The sequence below is a fragment of the Macrobrachium rosenbergii genome, chromosome 3 (assembly GCF_040412425.1).
Source record: "Macrobrachium rosenbergii isolate ZJJX-2024 chromosome 3, ASM4041242v1, whole genome shotgun sequence".
Classification (NCBI taxonomy): domain Eukaryota; kingdom Metazoa; phylum Arthropoda; class Malacostraca; order Decapoda; family Palaemonidae; genus Macrobrachium; species Macrobrachium rosenbergii.
Window position 1 is genome coordinate 70,397,258 of NC_089743.1, and position 18,826 is coordinate 70,416,083.

General features: G+C 39.0%; 1 protein-coding gene across 2 annotated transcripts in view; it reads right to left on the bottom strand.

Moving 5' to 3' along the window:
• The window catches only part of LOC136825347 (vam6/Vps39-like protein), a 151,869-nt gene that overhangs the window by 55,258 nt on the left and 77,785 nt on the right, over positions 1 to 18,826 (bottom strand). For both annotated transcript variants that reach the window (XM_067081603.1, XM_067081608.1), the window contains exons 8-9: positions 15,072 to 15,207; positions 10,043 to 10,185 (exon numbers count right to left, since the gene is read on the bottom strand). In XM_067081603.1, the coding sequence (XP_066937704.1) occupies positions 10,043 to 10,185; positions 15,072 to 15,207 (279 nt within the window). The remainder of the gene's footprint in view (positions 1 to 10,042; positions 10,186 to 15,071; positions 15,208 to 18,826) is intronic.

Consider the following 18,826-nt stretch of genomic DNA (forward strand, 5'->3'; position numbering starts at 1 on the left):
TTGCACTTATACACTTAGTAATTTACAAATCATATGGCTAAACATCACCAGAATGCAAAAAGAAGTAAAAGACAAATGAATGAATAAATGAAAATGAAATGCACTTCATACAAAATACAAAAAGATTTCAATCCTTAAAGAGTAGCTCAAAATGTCTGCACACAGTGGAGCCATATAGAAGTATGAGGCCTTGAAGGATGATGGAGTGTGGTCTGGGCATATGCCCTGATTTATCAAGCCGTTGCAGCTACAAAAGCAACTGCATGGAATAAAGCTATATATGATAAATGGATATATAAAGAACAGAAATCACATTTTAGATGCAATTTCTTACACTTGGCCGAAAGTAACATTAATACATGTGATGCAGTGCAAAAGAAATTTATATATATACCTGGCAAACACAAGACATACATGGTAAAACATCAGTTAAAAATGATAAGGAATATTGGATTCTCAAGATAAAAGCCAATTCCAGGTAATAATTGAGACAAAAAGCTATCATTGATGATATATGATAGGAATAAACATCACTTTAGACAAAAAGCTATCACACAAGACATGCAAGAGAAATACTTAGCCCTAGTGAGGCCTGTTATCTCCTTCACCCACATCCATACACACAAACACTGCTGATTAGCCTCTACTAACTTGTTTCCTTATTCCTCACTCATACAAACAGTACTGATTACCTCTCCAAGTAAGTTTAGGGAGGTATCTTAAACTACCTCACTCTGCCTGATACCAGAAACTGTCTCTTATCTGGCAAAATCCAATAATAGACTGTTATCGTGAAATTTTACTGAGACACATTTTGATGATAGGTTCATATTCAGATAGTTCCTCATTGGACAGGTTGGTATCGTTCTCGGATAGCACTCTGCTGGGCCCGCGCTCTATTCTCTGACCAGCCAATGAAGAATTAGAGAAATTTATTTCTGGTGATAGAAATTATTTCTCGAATTATAATGTGGTTCGATTCCACAATAAGTTGTAGGTCCGCCATAGGTAACCACTGGTTCTTAGCCGCGAAAATAAATCTAAAATCCTTCAAGCCAGCCTAGGAGGCTGTTAATCAGCTCAGTGGTCTGGTTAAACTAAGGTATACTTATCTTTATCATATTCAGATAACTCATACAACACAAAATTCCATTATAATTTTAAATGTCACAGAAACAACACTATGTCAGGATATTTTTTGTTGTGGTTAAAAGATTCACTTGTGCATACATTTGTATATTTTAATTATAACAATGGGAGCTTTTGCATGTTTTTCAACATTGTTCTTAAGCTACAAAATGAAAATATGAAAATTAGTCATAAAATAAAATAAAGAAAAAGTATCAATATTCTAAAAATAAACAAGAAAAGTAGTCACAAGGGAAATTCAACAGTTGTTACATTAGGAATGACTTGCTTGTCAAGTAAGAATTTAGTGACATTCAATTCGGTATCCTCAACAGTCACCCAAGGGCGGATCATCAGCCATTAGAGTCAAGATTATACATATGTACAGGCAGTCCTGATTACAGGCTCAGCTTACGCGTTCTTCGGCTATTCATCAAAAATTATTTCCTGGATTACACCAACTAAAGGAAGAAAATATTCTCAAAAGGGGAAAGAATGGTCAAAATTTTTAGGTTTTTTGATGAAAAACTAAAAGAAAATGCAGTTTATGCTGTTTACAAGACATCCAAATGATTAAAAGTAAGGTTTTATTACGATTTTCGATGATATTTTGGGTTACGACGATTTTCAGCTTACGATGCGGCATCAGAACAGAACCCACGTTGTAAACCGGGGCTGCCTGTGTATTAAACTGTGGATCTTTTAACCATTATTACACATCTTTTTCAAAATATGTAGTCTGACCCTTTACAATGATAATTTCCGTGATAAATGAATTATTTGGATACTTACCTACTGTTAAAGTTAGTTTTATCTTTGTTCCATTTGGTGTGATTGGCATTTAAAAAAAACTCAAAATACGCTTGGTTAACCCGCTCGGACTGTCTCTGTAGTCATCTGTTTCCCACCAGATGGTGCTGGAATGTTTACATTCTTGTCATATTTTTTCATGACCACCCACTAAGATGTGGGGAGGCTGGGGGGTTTCCACTTTAACAGTAGGTAGGTATCACAATAATTAATTTTATCATGAAAATTATCATTATTTAGAATGACTCTTACCTACTGTTAAAGTTAGCAGACTACCACAATGAATGAAGTGGGTTAGTGTAGCCAGAGAAACAGTGTACATCCAAGTGAACTAAAAGCTTTTTAAAAGGGAAGAAAAAGCTTCTCCACATTCCTGCCTGATGTGTGATCCTTACTGGTAAGTACTGTCATCAGACGTTGGCACCACAACAGGGTGTAAGGTCCTCATATCAAGACTTGTCAGAGGATCCTTACAGGGGGAAAAAAGGACTCTGTCTCGTAGAGTACTGGCGACTCCTGTGCCTGAGTCGCAAGCCCATAACCAACAGTTCAAAACTAAAGACAACTACCACCATCAGATAAGGTGTGCTCCTATACACCAAAAGTGTGCCTTCATGCTCCCACAATTAAATAGTGGAATTTCTAACAACTAATAAGATAAAAAAGAAAGCAAGGTTACTATCATAGTTGGTTCAAAAGAAAGAGCCCCCACTGCAATGAAAGGACTAAGGGCTTAACACCTCATGCTAAAATTGAACATTCACAAATAATGAGACAAAAACAGTTACAACTCCCCGGAGCTGCAGGACAACCTTCTCTAGAGGAAGGTTTCAAAGGAAATAAAGACATGTTTACGGTATGGAAGCCATGAGCATTATTTCCAAAAATGGTAAAAACTCAGGAATCAACTCTGTGTGCACAGACTTTAGCCATCTTAGACATAGGAGTGCTTGGCCTTCTAACACCACAGCTAAATTCTTAACTTCTCCTCTTACGGGTTTATGACCATCCAGGTAAGCCCTTAAGAGTTCTAACTGGACATGACACAGCCATTATTCCATTGCTACCTAAGCAGTTAAATTAAGCACTGTCACAAATCTGGGAAGGGCTTACAATTCAAAGTCTATCCTCTAAGCAATGAAGGAAAAGAGAGAAGTTGCCATTAGAGCAAAGTCAAAGAATGAGACAGGGCTTTAAGCTCACTACTATAATCTCTTACTAGGTTTAATCTGGACATAAAGACAGCCACTTCTTCATTGTCTATCAAAGCAGTTAAATTAGGCACTGTAACAAAACTGGGAAGGGCTTCCTCCTATACAGTATATCTTTTCTCTAAGCAAAGTGTCTTCAAAGTTCTTAAGTGATGCCTTATCAAAGGGCTTAACTAAGGTTATGTTAACATCTGACGGCTTACGTCTAAATTTCATTGTAAAACATGATTGAGAGACCAAAGTCCCGGCACGAAAGATGGAAAACCTCTTCAAACTTTAAATCGTGAGTAATGTTCCAGTCAGCATGATGCAGAACTGAAAGCAATGTAAAGTGGTATCCTTGATTGCTGCAAGAGAAAACTGCTTTCTGTATCTGAGATACTGGCAGAGCTTAAATCAAGATATCTAGGGGAATGGTTGTTGGATATCACTCAGGACAAGCACCAAGATCAAAAACTGACCACTATTACTGATACACAAGTCTAACAGTGGACGTCCTTTTAGACTTAAGGATTGCTTCCTTGGCCATTCTAGAAATGCCTTTAGCTTATAACAAGCAATTGACAATCTCCATGCGGTACGATGAAGTATGTGGAGGCTTGAAGGAATCTTCTCAAATAAGACTCTGAAAAGATCCTTCCTGGACGAAAGAAGATGAGGAACATCTACCACCAGAAAAGAAAGTTAGGGGAACCATTCCCTTGGGGCCACGAAAGCGTTAACAAAATCATCCTTGTGATCTGCAAAGTTCTCAACTTGTTGAGTATTCCCTCAAAAACAGCCAACACAGGAAAATCCTAAAGGTCTAAATTTGACCATTCTAGAAGGAAGGGATCCACTGCACGTGCCTGAGGATCCTGGCATGGAGGGCAGTAAACTGGCAGGGCAGTGTTTTGGGCAGTCGTGAACAGATGGGTGTCTGGGTCTCCCTAAAGGTCCCACAACTTCTGGCAAACCTGAGGCAAAGAAGACTCTGACTGGAGACCTTGCCCTTACTGCTGAGATGGTCTTCAGTACCAAGGTTTCTTCTTAGGACAAAATGAGGAAATGGATTTGTCTCTCCTTGTCGTCTTATGTGAGAATCGAGACTTGCATAAGACTATTCTAAACTATCAAGAGCTGTAGGATGTTTACACTTTCACTTCCTGACATCAAATGTTTCTCAGAATGGCCCCTAAATCTGCCTCCAAGACATCTGACGACAGTGTAAAGGTTCTTGAGGCCTACAGGCCAACCCATATAGTTCTCAACAGTGGTTGAAAATTGTTATCCTTCTTTCTGTTGGAAAAAAACTTTCAACATGGGATAGTTGATCCTCTCCTCAGATAGACAACTGACTGGGTTAGAAAAGCATAGATAGTCAGCCTTGACAAAATGTCCATTCCTAAGGTTAGACATAAAACAAAATTCTCATCATAACAAATTGGTGAGAAATGAACTGGTCGTCAAAATATGGGATAACTACAGTACTCTGATACCAGGCAGATGAATCCACACTGCTAAGACTTCAACTCACAGGAGAATACTTTACTTTGACTGAAGGAGTACCAGGAAGTAGAAGTGCACGTCCTACATTTTGAGAGAACTTATCCTTTGCCCTTCTGAAAAGCTGCCAGGACTCAATTGAATGACTCACTGAAAAGGGGGTGATATGAACAAACTTTTCTGTGTGAAGTGTGGAGAGAAAGATATTTGGAATTTGATGGGGGTAAAATATAACCAAAAGTACAAAATATCTTTTGCCGAGAACCATCACTACCAAATGTTCTAATTGACACTTTGCCAGACACATCAGAAAATCTGCACACGGTCTTCTGAGGATCCACAAAGCCTACTTGAACTGGGAGTTCAAAACTTCACTTAAGGTTACATGTGTAAAATTTTCAACGAGAATGTGAGCCAGAACTCTACTGCAGCAGAACTCGAGAGTACATTGGGAAATTCTATGTGTAACTTTGGTGCAAAGGGCTAGACCCTAGAAGGAAGACTTCAAAGGTAGTGCTAAGAATTTCTAACCTCGTGATCCAAGACATCTAAGGTGATGGCCTTAACACTTAGGGGTTAAGGAGACAATGATGGACCGCTGTCAAAAACAGCTACTAATGGTTGAGCAGGGCTACTATATGACTTTACACAACTATTTCTGTTACTTTAAAACAGAGTTGCAAAAGGAATAAGACATTCCTCCCATTAGCCTCGGAAGTAGGTCTATATCATCTTCAAGACTAATATAACTATTACCATCATCATATCTTAAATGTATCTATTTATCTGTGATAGATTGCTATATCCACCCCTATGTCCCAAAATTTGGCCACAAAGCCATTAAGTCAGTATTTATTTTTAGATATGAAAGCCTAACCTATGGCATTTAGGCCTATGTTACCCTAGCCTAAGGTATAGTAAACATGGGATAGCTTAGCCTAATGTATTGTAGCCTATGTTGATTTTTTACCTATATGCCTTATAACATAGCCTTCAAAATTTGGGGGGGGGATGTAGACAGAGCAGACATCATTATATCTACATACATAAATACATATATACAGATGCAAGCAAAAACATTACATACATATAAATATTACTCTTACACTAATTGAGCTGTAATGCTAAGAATGAAATACCACATTCAAAGGTACGTTCATCTCACAACATGCCAAATTACCTTACTAATTAGAGGAGTCTTTGATTCCTAGGTCCAAGAACTAGAAACTGCAAGTTGAACAGAGGAAGGTGAAAAACATATAATGTATGTAAGACCTAACCCAGGTCTAAGCAGGTTCAAAACTGAAAAAGATGCAGTGGCAACCGAGAGCCAGCATACACTAAACAGTTTCTGTTTCTCTTCAACTGTTTATCCATCTCCCAAAGGCTCTACATTCATGATAATGCACCCCACCAAAATCAGTGTTAACTTATTTGTTTTAACAGGAGCTGAGGTAGAAGTAAACTAAACAGCACCGGTTACGGATTCAGCTTCGGCAAAAGGAAGCGAAAACGGAATGCAAGCTATGCATAGCTTAAATACTTAAGAAGAATCAACCAAATCACAATTGAAATAAGGCCACCGTGAAACCCTCAGTCTAACCAGAGGACCACATAACGTCAGCAAAGACGTCACGGGATGCTGGTATTAAGTACCAGAGGTGGGAAAGGAAGGGGATTCTTGCATGATGTCACCTCGTAACCCTTCAACAGTCAGAGCTGTGTAACCATGAATACATCCGAGAGGCGAGTACTTGAAAAGAGAGAGCAGAACTGACACACAGCTCAGAATGACTGAGGCAAATGTAATATGACTAAATTCCTAACTCTAGCATCCGCATACATCACAATACACTCTCCAAAAGGGATGGAACAGGAGCCAGCTACCGTTGCCAACTTAAGAGGAAAAACCGCTATGTTTAGCAGATTTCAGGTTGTCATAGTTGGTAACACTGGAGCCAATGAATGGAAGAGAAAAACAGGAAAAACAGTTGAGAGAGAGGTGTTGAAGGGTACAGAACCTTGGTCCCGAGACATGTCTTGGTTCCCTGTCAGAAGAGACAATCAACTGACGCAAGGCAGTCCAGAGGGCAGGCTATAGACAGATGCCAAGGCTCCGACACCTTCTCTCTTGCAGGGGAAACCGAAAAAGGTTAAAAACTGGGGGGGGGTTGATCTTGGCCCTAATATTTTCTATTGAAATCCTATCTAATAAAAGAATCTCCTGAACCACATAAGGAGCAAAAGAAGGCTGAGCAGAATGAGAGAGAGAGGAATTAGAACCTAGGCTATCAAGTAGGTTAATGGAGGAGAAGCAACATCGGAAGACAAAAGGAAAAGACTGAGTAGGCTTCTGGTGTGCCCTAACTGTCTACTTAATATTGGCCTCCGATACTACACAAAATTTACATCCTCTCATCAGATCACTCAAAATACATATCAAGAGAACCACATTTGTGCCTGAGCAGCTAGTCTAACATAGGCAATGCGATCTTGCAAAATCTAAACATTCGGTTTTCACAAAGTCTTCCCTATACAGCCTAATGATTTCATCTCTGCTTGTCGTAGGTGACATAAAGCAAAAACAGAAACAAGCACAATACCGTACAGGAGAAAATTAGCCAGATATCACCAACATATTACTAACACCGATCTGTATAACAGGTCGGCATGAAGAAATATGACACGAACATAAATATTCCAGCACCATCTGGTGGGAAACAGATGACTACTGAGACAGTCCAAGCAGGTTAGCCAAGCGTATTTTGATTTTTTTTTAATGCCAATTGCACCAAACTGTGCAAAGATAAAGCTAACTTTAGCAGTAGGTAAGATTCATTCCAAATACATAATTTTTTTTTATACAAACCCATTAGTTTACATAGCTTTTGTGCATCTGTGCAGCCTTTTGTGGATCAGCACAAGGTTTCAGACACCCTTCCTGTTCCAACCAGCTGTATATGCACACCAATTCCATAAGCACAAAAACAGCTATCTGAGCCATTTAATGTATTGTAATGAACAGCTGAGGCAAGAAAGAAGGGGCAGGTTTCCCTAAAAGATGCATCTGTACGGATAAATTTTACTTTTCAAAATTACATTATCAACCAATTACTTTTGCATAACCTTTTGTTTCAAGATCACAGAAAGTTATAAACTGATGAGTTAAAACAAGAGAACAAGGAGACCAGTCTGCAAATGCATATTTATTGTTCCTATACTGAGCACAAATTTCATGAGTGTCTGTCTCAAAGGAACATAAACTTCTAACACTAAGAACCACCTACGTTGAGCTTTTCCTTAACAGAAGCATGTCAAATATTGGTAAGCTAGGCATACTATATATGCATATTCATAATTGAAATATGTTGTTGATGAATTAATTTCTTGTAAAGGTAGAGTACTGAAGAAGCTTAAGGCTAGAGTAAGAAGGTAGTCTCACTTATGTTTAACAAATACTCTGATGACAATATGATATGTTGTTAGATCTGTCGCAGACAAAGGTGGTGTGTTCAAGAAAGTAACCTATTTGCCAGTTTTCAGAGTTATGTATTTTGTATTCAAGTGTAACATTGCTTTGTTAAAATGTTAGTAAAATCATGTCCTGTTATGTTGGTAAGTTACCATGTGTTCGTGAACTCTACTGCATCTGCGTGCATGTCATGAGTTGTGTCTGGCAACTCCAGGTTACAGTTTTCATTATTTTTGTATGTCAATGCCAACGCAGGTTAAATTGGTTTGCTCATATCCTTCTTAGATGTTTTGAGAGACAGAACAGTCTCAGACTTTCTGCAAATTTGTAATGAAGGATTAAACATCGATCAAAGATGATTAAATGACAACCTCCAATGCCATTACATACACTGCATGTTAAAAAATATGAGCTGCTATTAGTTAAGTAGATTAGGAAATATAATCTTCAATCTTTTCAACTCCAAAACTAGATCTGGGCAGCAGCCTATGCCCCATTTCTGTGACTTTCTCATCACATGGTTCCAGGTTAAGAAGGAAAAGCTCCTGGCACAACACAAAAAAAAAAAGAGATGTACACTTAAAACACTATGAAGAAGAGGGTTAAGAAAGAATTCCAGAGAAAAACTAGTGGGTGAAAATCAGAAAAGGTGGTAATTCTGACTGAAGTGAAGATGATAACCACAAATAATACCTCTCAAACGAATACAAGGTTGAGCAAAGAGGGGTACACATCATCCTTTTGGAAGATCAAGACAATGTTCATAAAATTTTAGTCAGCTGATATTTTGCACTGAAGTGATAGATGCATATGAGTAAATATTTGTAAGCATGTAACCTCATCCTAGACACTTAGATAGTACAAAGTCAAATTTAAGCTAAGTCTTGAAGGTTTTTCATATTCTGAATTATTACTCATGTTACTTTCTTTCCATAGTTTACTTTTATGTATTTATAGTTCAGTAGTTTAAACATACCAATTAAAAATCCAAATTGATATTTCACATACAAAAACTGTTTGTCAAATCCAATTATATAAAAAAAAATCCCATTATTTATCAAAAGTTTGTAGAGTTCACTTTAAAATTTTTGGGTGCTAATCATATTATTTTACAGTACCATCACTACCCAACTTACAAACAAGTTACGTTCCAGACGGCCATTCGTATCTTGAATTGTTCATAAGTTGGTTTGTAATATGTAGTGCATAATTTATTATTGAAACTGAAATATTTCCTGTTTGCATTCCAAAGTTAACTCAAGGGTCATATATTATACTATTTTCACCGTATTTTTAAACCATGCAGTATTATGAACAATTACTTTGGATGTTAGAAAGGTAAAAAGAAGAAAATAAAGTTTAGATTCAAGTAACATTCAAAATTTAGTTTCCATGCTTTGAAAGTTATGAACAGGAGTAGCGTCTAACATTGGAAGTTCATAAAGTAAACAATGCACACCACCGTCTATTGAGAAAAATGCACACTAAACTGTTCCAATGGGGGAAAGGAAATATATAAAACAGTAATTCATCAAAGAACGAGTTAAATCAGGAAGGTGAAAATAAGTAGGAACATTTTACATGTATGAATGAATTTTCTCACGGTTGTAAGAAGTATACATATTAGTCAATCACAAGAATAGTCAGGATAATCAAGGAAGGGGTTAAATGAACAGGTTCTTCTGCTTCCTCGTGTGGCAGAAATTCTCACTAGGCAGAATAGTAATGCAGAGCAAAATTTGAACTCCTGGGTGGCAAGGGGAAGCACTCGGAACACAATTTTACCTTGTGACCCTGTCTGTTTGTATCTCTGAGTGTTCGTAACATGAACGTTCATAAGTAGGATAGTGACTGTACTTTAATAAATATAGGCAACTTAAAAAAAAATTATTAAATAGAATATAAATTAATATAAAAATAGAATTAAAAATCTCACCTCCAGCAAGAAATGAATAAGCTCCTGAATAGCACTTTCCATCTCTGAAGAACTCAGGGAAGGCACTCGACCCGGCAGATTTATTTGGAAGCGAAATTCCTCTGGCACCATTTTTGGAAACAATCCAATAACAAATGCCAACTCTGCAAAAATGAAGTAACACAAAGTATTATTTCAAAAAGTAGTTAACTTATACCTGTCAGTATTCTAATTATATAAAAAGTATATAAAAATTCACTTTCTTTGATGCTACTTCATTACCATAAGAAAAGGTTACATCTTATACTAAGTTAAAGAGAATCTGCAAAACCCAGCAAGCAATTCTCATACTGTATTATATAATCACCAACCACTGCCTCACTTTGATTTAAATCCAAACAGTCCTAAATGCAGAGCCACCTCACTCCATCCATGGATCTCATATACAACATTTATATTTGTGCAGAAACTTCTGCAATCTGTATTTTTAATTATCATTTTTAATATTTTTTTTACTATTATTCTCCACATAATTACTGTCATTACCATTACAGTTATCAGCGATCCGGTTTTACAGGGCTTGTCTAGCAACGAAAATTGGCAATTTTCGGCGCTGAAAATTGCCAATTTACATTTATCAGCGCCAATAACCAAACACTTTTCGGCGCCAATAAACCCCGAAAATCAGCGATTTTCGGTTAACGGCGATTTTCGTTTATTGTCATGCTGTCAGAATGAAACCCCCGCCAATAACAAGGGACTGCCTGTATTATGAATTCTATTTTTTCTACTTCTTCAGCAACTGTGTGGACTGGCAATTATTGTTTTTATCATGTTGTCTTATGCATCTAGAATGTGTGTATTGTATACATATAAAGGATATTATTATCATTTCCCGTGACCAGCTGATGAAGAGTTAGAGGAATTTATTTCTGGTGATAGAAATTCATTTCTAAGCTATAATGTGGTTAGGATTCCACAATAAGCTACAGGTCCACGTTGCTAAGTAACCAGTGGTTCTAGCCACGTAAAATAGAATCCTAATCCTTGAGACCCCAGCCTAGGAGGTATTAATCAGCTCAGTGGTCTGGTAAAACTAAGGTATACTTAACTTATTATTATATTATTATTATTATTATTATTAAAAGACTCGTAGTTCTTGTAGATAAATTTGCCTATTATAAAGAAATTATATTTTTTCTCAATACAGGCCAATTATAAAAGTCATCAGTACTACTGTGAACAATTGCAAAACGTGATGATGATTCTAGTAAAATTGATATCATTGTATACCATATAACAGAAAACAAGATTTGATTATGAAAACTAATCCAAGCCCTGTGAGACAAACTGAAACAAAAGGTGGTTACAGTATTTATAAATCTGTTTTCAAAACAAGGTTTACTTCCAAATGACTGTCAAATCATTTGTCCACGCATGTGAAAGAGGAAGCCATACATTTAAATTTCAAAATGACCTTATACACAAATTGACAGAAATTCCCAAATTATTAATACAGAAATCATAGGAAGGTGTGGTCACACTTTATGGTCAAACATTTTGGAAATGCTTTTAATTTAAGAATAGAAACTAAATCTTATATAAAATGACTGAATTATTTTGTTACCAATGATATTTTTGTTGCCCACTACAAGGACCACTGACCTTCCACTCTAAGTGTGAATTAGCCTACTATCCTCTGAATGCTGCATGCTGGGGTTAGCCTACTAGCCTGTAATTCCTCAATGCTGGCTGATTCTGACCTATATCCTCAATTAGTTCAAACACACATACCATTTCCTGTCTACTATCCTGATTAATCACCATATTTTTATGGTAGAAGAAGATAAAAGAAGAAGAAGAAGATGATGACTCTGTATAACGCTGAGCTTATATTTTGCCTTCTCAGCTTGGCGTATAAGTCTTCAATTTAGCTGGTAAATTGTAAAGCAGCTGTCCAAAGTTCATTTATCATCTGGCATGCTGGTAGTACTTGCCACCACTAAAGGGGGTGAATGGGCACCAGTGGTACATGCAGGGTGTATTTATAACGGGGTTTACAAAAGGGGCAATTTTTTATTGGTTAGTCACAACCCTGCTGATTGATTACCACCTGGGGCTCTGCTTGCAGCTTGAGGAGGAGGGTAGATGTATCACTGTCTCAGGGGTGTGCCTCATTCTCCTGACTGTGGTCAGCAGAAGGAGGGTTTTCTGTAATATTTAGTATAGGTTTCCACCGCAGACTGGCAAGGGCCTCCTTATAGCGGAGGCGGCAGTGGTCCTTGTCAGTGTTGAGGATTCTGGTATTCCTTATGATCTGTTGGCACTGGGGGGCTTTGCCGTGTTCTTTCAAGCAGTGTTGGTACACCGCACCCTCATGTAGATGGATGGCGATCATCTTAGAAAGGCAAGCTGTTATCATACCAATGTAAGAATGGTGGCATCGATTCTTGGGGCACAGTATTTGACAGACGACTCCTCTCCTCTTTACGGGATCACTGCTGACAGAAGGGGTGTTCTCCATGAGGCACTGGGCAGTCCTTCATTTCTTATGATAGACCGTAAGGTCGACTTCAGGAGAGGTTGCATGAGCCCAAATGATCTTCAGGGCTGCCTCGTCCTTCTTGTATTCTGTATTCATGTATCCCCTGTACAGTAATTTTATGGTCCTTGTGCCCTCCAGAGGGGCACAACTCTCCTGCTGATGCCACCAGTCAACAACATTTCTCGACACCCTTACTACTTGACGGTACGAATATCAGTTGTTAGCTAGTGCCTGGGCGACATGTTCAAATTCATTGGAGGTGGCACTCAAGGGAGAGCAGTGGGCGAGGGCAAGTGCCGACATAGGCATTTATTACTGACATTTTGAATTTATCTGGGCATTCTCCACTGCCACTGAGGCAGAGCCCAAAGTCAGGTGGTTTCCTGTAGACCTTTGTGGTGGTAACAAGGACATCCAAGAAGGGAAGGGTACTATCAGCAGCTCTCTCGAACATGAAATGGAGGACCATTTCTTCTTCAAAATGTTCATCAGCAACGTTGACGGAGGTATTATCCATGTACCTCACGTACAAGGCAGGCTTTGGGATCTTATGGAAAACGCGCTACTCAATAACTCCCATACAGAAGTTGGCAAAGAGCACACCAAGGGAAACCCTGGTAACTCCGTCAATCTGAGAACATAGCCATCCCAGTTGATCAACAAATGGAACCTCTGTGCAAATCTCCAGCAGGTAGCAGAGGGACTCTTCTGAGATGTTTTAGTGTCAGGGATATTTCATCCCTGCAGACCTTGTCAAAGATCAACCATATGGTCTCGTCAATAGGCAAATTGGTGCAGAAACTCTATATCTAACGATAAGACGATACCTTGGCACGACAGAATGAGTAGCCTGTTGAGAAACTCCACAGATGATGCAATGTAAAGTTCATTCGGGACGTAAGATGTTAAAATTTTATTTAATGTCTTAGTGAGTTGGTAAGTTGGTGTTGGGCGCTGCCTAATTATGGGAGAAAGAGGGTTGTTGGCTTTGGCTTTGTGAATTTTTATGTTGCAGTAGATGTAGCCAACACCCTGGTTGCCCATAATCTTTGGAAGGTGAACGGCACCTACAGCAGCATTAATTCTTTCAATATGTGATTTGCTTCCCTCCTGATGTCATTGACAGGATTTCTCGTAATACGGAGGAACTTGATGGGTCTCCAAGAATCTTGTTGAGCTTCCTGAGGCACTCCTCTCACCTAATCAGGATGAAGGCAGCGGTTTTATACTTATATCCATACAGCAGATAAAACCTCAGCCAACATCTTAGTCACCCATAATCTTTGGAAGGTGCATCTACAGCAGCATTAATTCTTTCCATAATGCAGCTTGCTTCCCTATTGATGTCATCTACACCAGGAGGGAAGCAAACCACATTACTGAATGAATTAATGCTTCCATAGAAGCTGTGCATCTTCCCAAGATTATGGGTGACTACGATATTGGCTACATCTACTGCAATGTAAAAACCCACAAAGCCAACAACCCTCTTCCCCCATAATTAGCCAGTGCCCATCGCCAACTTACCAAGTGGCTAAGACATTAAATAAAATTTTAACACCTTGCATCCTGAATGAACTTTGCATCGCATATTCCATTGCATCCTGAATGAACTTTGCATCGCATATTCCATAATTTCTCAACAGGCTATGCACCATCGCAGCCTCCACTATAAGGAGGCCCTTGCCATTCTACAGTGGAAACCTATGGTAAATATTACTCAGGAAACCTGCCAACCGCCATCAGGAGAACAATGAGATGCACTCCTGTGACAACGATACAGCCACCCTCCTCCTCCTCCTTGAGCCGCAAGTTGAGACCCATGTCGGTCAACCAGAATCACAGCCAATAGGAAAGCTCCTAGGATTATAACCAACCATTGAAAATTTGCCCCCCCTTTCTTTTGTATACCCATTTTCAGGAATAAATACTCGCTGCATGTACCCCTAGTGCCATTCACCTTCTTCAATGGAAGCAAGCGACTACCGACACGCCAGATAATAAATGAACTCTGGACAGCTGCTTTATAATTTATCTGCTAAAATGAAGAAACTTATATGTTTGAGAAGGCAAAATATAAGCTCAACAGCATACAGAGTGCTTTCTTTTCAAAGAAGTTTGCTTCAGAGAGGGTCTTCCTCTACGATAATAATAATAATAATAATGATAATAATAATAATAATAATAATAATAATAATAATAATAAAAAATATAATGTATCCATACTTTTACATGCAATGATAAGAGATTATGTTGACCCAGGTCCATCTTATCTAACCAACAGTTCCTATACAGTGTAAGCATGCAGAATGCACGTACCTTTTTCCAAGCCTTACCTTGATACATAAGGTCCCTAGGGTTGGATTTTGCAACCTCAACCATCTCAGATAGTACCATTTTTGACAGTATGGGTAAACTAGTAACAATAATAATAATGAATGCTCAGATATATCTATAAAAAGACACATAAACTGTAGCACCATAAGGCACATCATTTTAACTTACCAGAATCACGATTCACTTCCAAAAAGAGATTCATGGAATCCTTAAACTGTTTATGCTGGAAGAAATAAAATGCCTGCATGTGCTTCACATGAAGCACCATCTGTTCTTTGACTTCCTTTGGCTCCTTTAGCACTTCCTAAAATGAAAAAAATGAACTTTTGTCAACAATAAGTACAGTATGCAAAATTTAATCCATTAACATATTAAAATATACAAGTTCCTATTTATAATTATGCTATACTACCTTGAACCAAGCACCAAATCACCAACGAAGGAATGAAGACTTGAGTTTATCTAGTTGGTTACCATCACTATAGGATACACAGACCTCTTGATGTTTACTGGATGGGCTGGGAGTATGCAATCACAGTAAAATAATGTAGTTTGTAAATTCCATTCATTACACTTATTGTACTCAAAATTTTGTAATAGTCCCTACAGCATGTTTATTTCCTATTTAAAAAAGAGGCAACATACAATGTTTCATCATTTTTGTTTAACTGGAAACAATAAAGTTGGTATCTGTATGTCTATCGATGGCAGCTTCCAACTTCTCCTTGGGCAACAACAACTGGGACTCAAAAATATCCCCATTCCAGAGCAACAACAAAGAGTCCACATCCACCGAGCAGCTTATCTTGGCTAGGGCTACATCCTTTCTCATTAAAATAATATTAGCCCATATGCTGGCACTCAGATTAGTTAAATATGAAATAGCTTTAGAACCAGATTAAAGCAATCTGATAAAATTTGTCTCCTCTACTGAACTCCTTGCTGAATCCGAAGAGGCAATCTTAGCTACAGCTGTTGACCATAAATCTAACCAAGATGCCATCTGGAAGATAGAAGAGGCCATCAACTCCAATGTAACAGCTTCCTGACATGTAAGGGAAGGAGATTCCATTCTGACTTGATCCTTCGTCAGACCCGGTCTCAAATGAATGACATCTGGGTTGATCCGTCCACCCAACAGCGGAACAACTGGAGTCAGTATCTCTTGTGTCGAGATAGAGGAGGAAAGAGCAACTTAAACGATCTATTCGACCATAAAGAGTTATCCCGTCCCGAAATCCATGAGTTTACATGACACAGGACTGACTCCGGGTGACTAGAGCACGACAATCAAAGGACGTCTTAATATCTTTATTAGGTCCTAAAAGTGCTTCAATTCCAGTAGGAGCAATCACTGACGGAGTTTCAGTCCTCTTCGACAGATTATTAAACTGACGAATCAGATCTATAACCTCTGCATAAGAGGAAAGAAACTCTTGATTTCCCATGTCTTCTGTTCCATTAACCATGTTGACACTAGAAGGGGAAGGCACCAGAATATCATGAACACTCATTCTCTAAGCCAAAGCACCCCTATCACACGACGCACGTCCGTCTTCTCTTGGCCTAGTTGCGTCACGCTGATGTCCGAGGGGCGACGATCGTTGAATCCTTTTTCTGCTCTTCAACAATGAACCTGGATGTCCCCGTTCCCTCATGTGTGACTGATCTTGTGACGAATTACATCCGTATCTATCTATACTTTTACAGCCGACATGTATCAGGGGACAACTAGGCACTTTCTTGGGAGATCTGGACCTTGAACGTCTGACCAACATCCGCACAACAATTTCACTGTCCAACTGTCTAAAAGACGAACATCCGTTGTCATCCATACATGACTCCTCCGCTTCCAGTAACCTAGATCTCCTGATTGGAGCGTTGTTATCTTTCCTCCTAACTGTAAATGGCCGTACAGGAGACACAGGAACTTCATCGCGAATATTATTCGTCCATTAATCCACCAAGGGCGACCTTCGAACGTTATTCGAAGACACTCCTGCTACATCCGTGCTATTCCTAAAACTGGAACTGACGAAAACTTCAGTCCTACATCCACAGGCTTCCTAGGCTTAACAACTGTGAAAGAACGATGACCACCAACCTCCGAGGCAGAGCCCATGACCGAATCTTGATTTTGCATACACACAGGGATGTGGTAGTCCCGGCTTAAAGGAGATGAAGAAATTGTCCTTCTTTTCTTGGCATGAGGAGCAGCCACAAAGTCCCTGATCCTCCAACACTCAACTGGTGCACGCACAGGTACAACAGCCGAATCCAACGAAGCCAATGACGATTCAGAAGAAGAAGGAGACCTACGTCTTTTCTCCTTGCATACCTTATTAAACTTCTCCTCTAACACTTTTAATTTCTCTATCACCGTTCTCACTAACGAATCCATCAACGTAGAATTTGACGTCATCTCAGAAGACGTAGTTGTTGTTATTGGCACGGAAAGGGTAGAATTTGACATCACCACAGTCACCAAGTTTAGAAGGTGACATCATTGATGGAGCCAGTTGTGACATCACTATACTGTACGAAACACGTGAAGAGTCTGTTGATACCACTACAGGCAATACCAAGGGAGCCCCAAAATGTGGTGGAATTGGTACCATATGTGTTCCAGAGGATGTTGTCGCACTCAACCCCATATAATGGAGGCCCGGGGGAGAAGGGACACCCAAAGAATGAGCGACTGGAGGGTAGTGGGAAGCCACGTAGTGAGACAACAGGCCATCCAAGGTTGGTACCCCTGATAGGCCTAGCATAGACCACATGCCCACCATCCTCTGAGCATCTGGAGCCGGAAAATGAGACAAAGAAGATGCCCCCATCCCAAAAGGAAAGAGGCATAACTAAGCATATAATTACCCGAAACCCCTCCAAATGCATCCCTCAATGAATCTATGGACAAACAGGAAAGGGCATGGAAAACTTCTATTACAGGAGGTGAAACAATTGGAACAGGCTTCTCAAAGGAAGGGACAGCATCATGAGGAGACTGAACAAAGGAAACTGAAGATGAATCCCCATCAATCCAAGATGGAGTTGTCTCCTTCCTCTTGTACTGACCCTTCCCATAAAACCTCTTTCATTGTTCCACTGACCAATCACAACATACAGAACAAGGATTAGTTGCATTACATACGTTCTCTCTACATCTACTACGCGTTGGATGAGGATCCATATTCGCTGAAGTTAGGAAGCGAGAAGGAGGAAAGCCACCAACACCAGGACATTTACTTTGCTTCTTACAAGATCCAGGAGATACACTCCCAGGAGGGTTAAGAGGATCCATTATATTTAAGCACATATCCATAAACAGCAGAAATCCACACACTGAAACACGGAAAGAAAGCAAAAATTGGCAAACCAAATCAGCTTTAGAGAGGAGAGAAAGAACAACAACACGTCCTCTTTCAAAGGCGGTAAAAGAGTAACTGATGGAGCCACGGAGTACTGCTTGGGTGTGGGTATGGGCGGTCCTGCATGACTCGTGACTAAGGACAGATGCCACTAGTCCCTTGCATATACAATTTTATTGATTTTACTGGATTCCAGCTGGCGCCAGAAGTTTATCCTAATGTTAAGACCAAGGGTTTGTTTTGTGCATGAACAACTTCACTTAGTACAAATTAATATTAAACTTGAGTACAGTAACAAAAAACCCAAGAACAGACCATACAATCAAGTCATTAACTCATAGGGGAAAACAAACATTATGCTTACAGTCATCAGCTAACAGTTTCCAGCACTCATGGCAGGTGCTTAAAGCAAGAAGCGATCTATAACTCAAAGAGTTCAGGAGGTGAAAAATAAGGGAAATTTTATAAACTAGGCTAAGGCTAATAAAGTAAGATGATAATGAAATTAGCACAGTAAATGTCATATACAATTAGATAAGAAAAATTTCTATGACA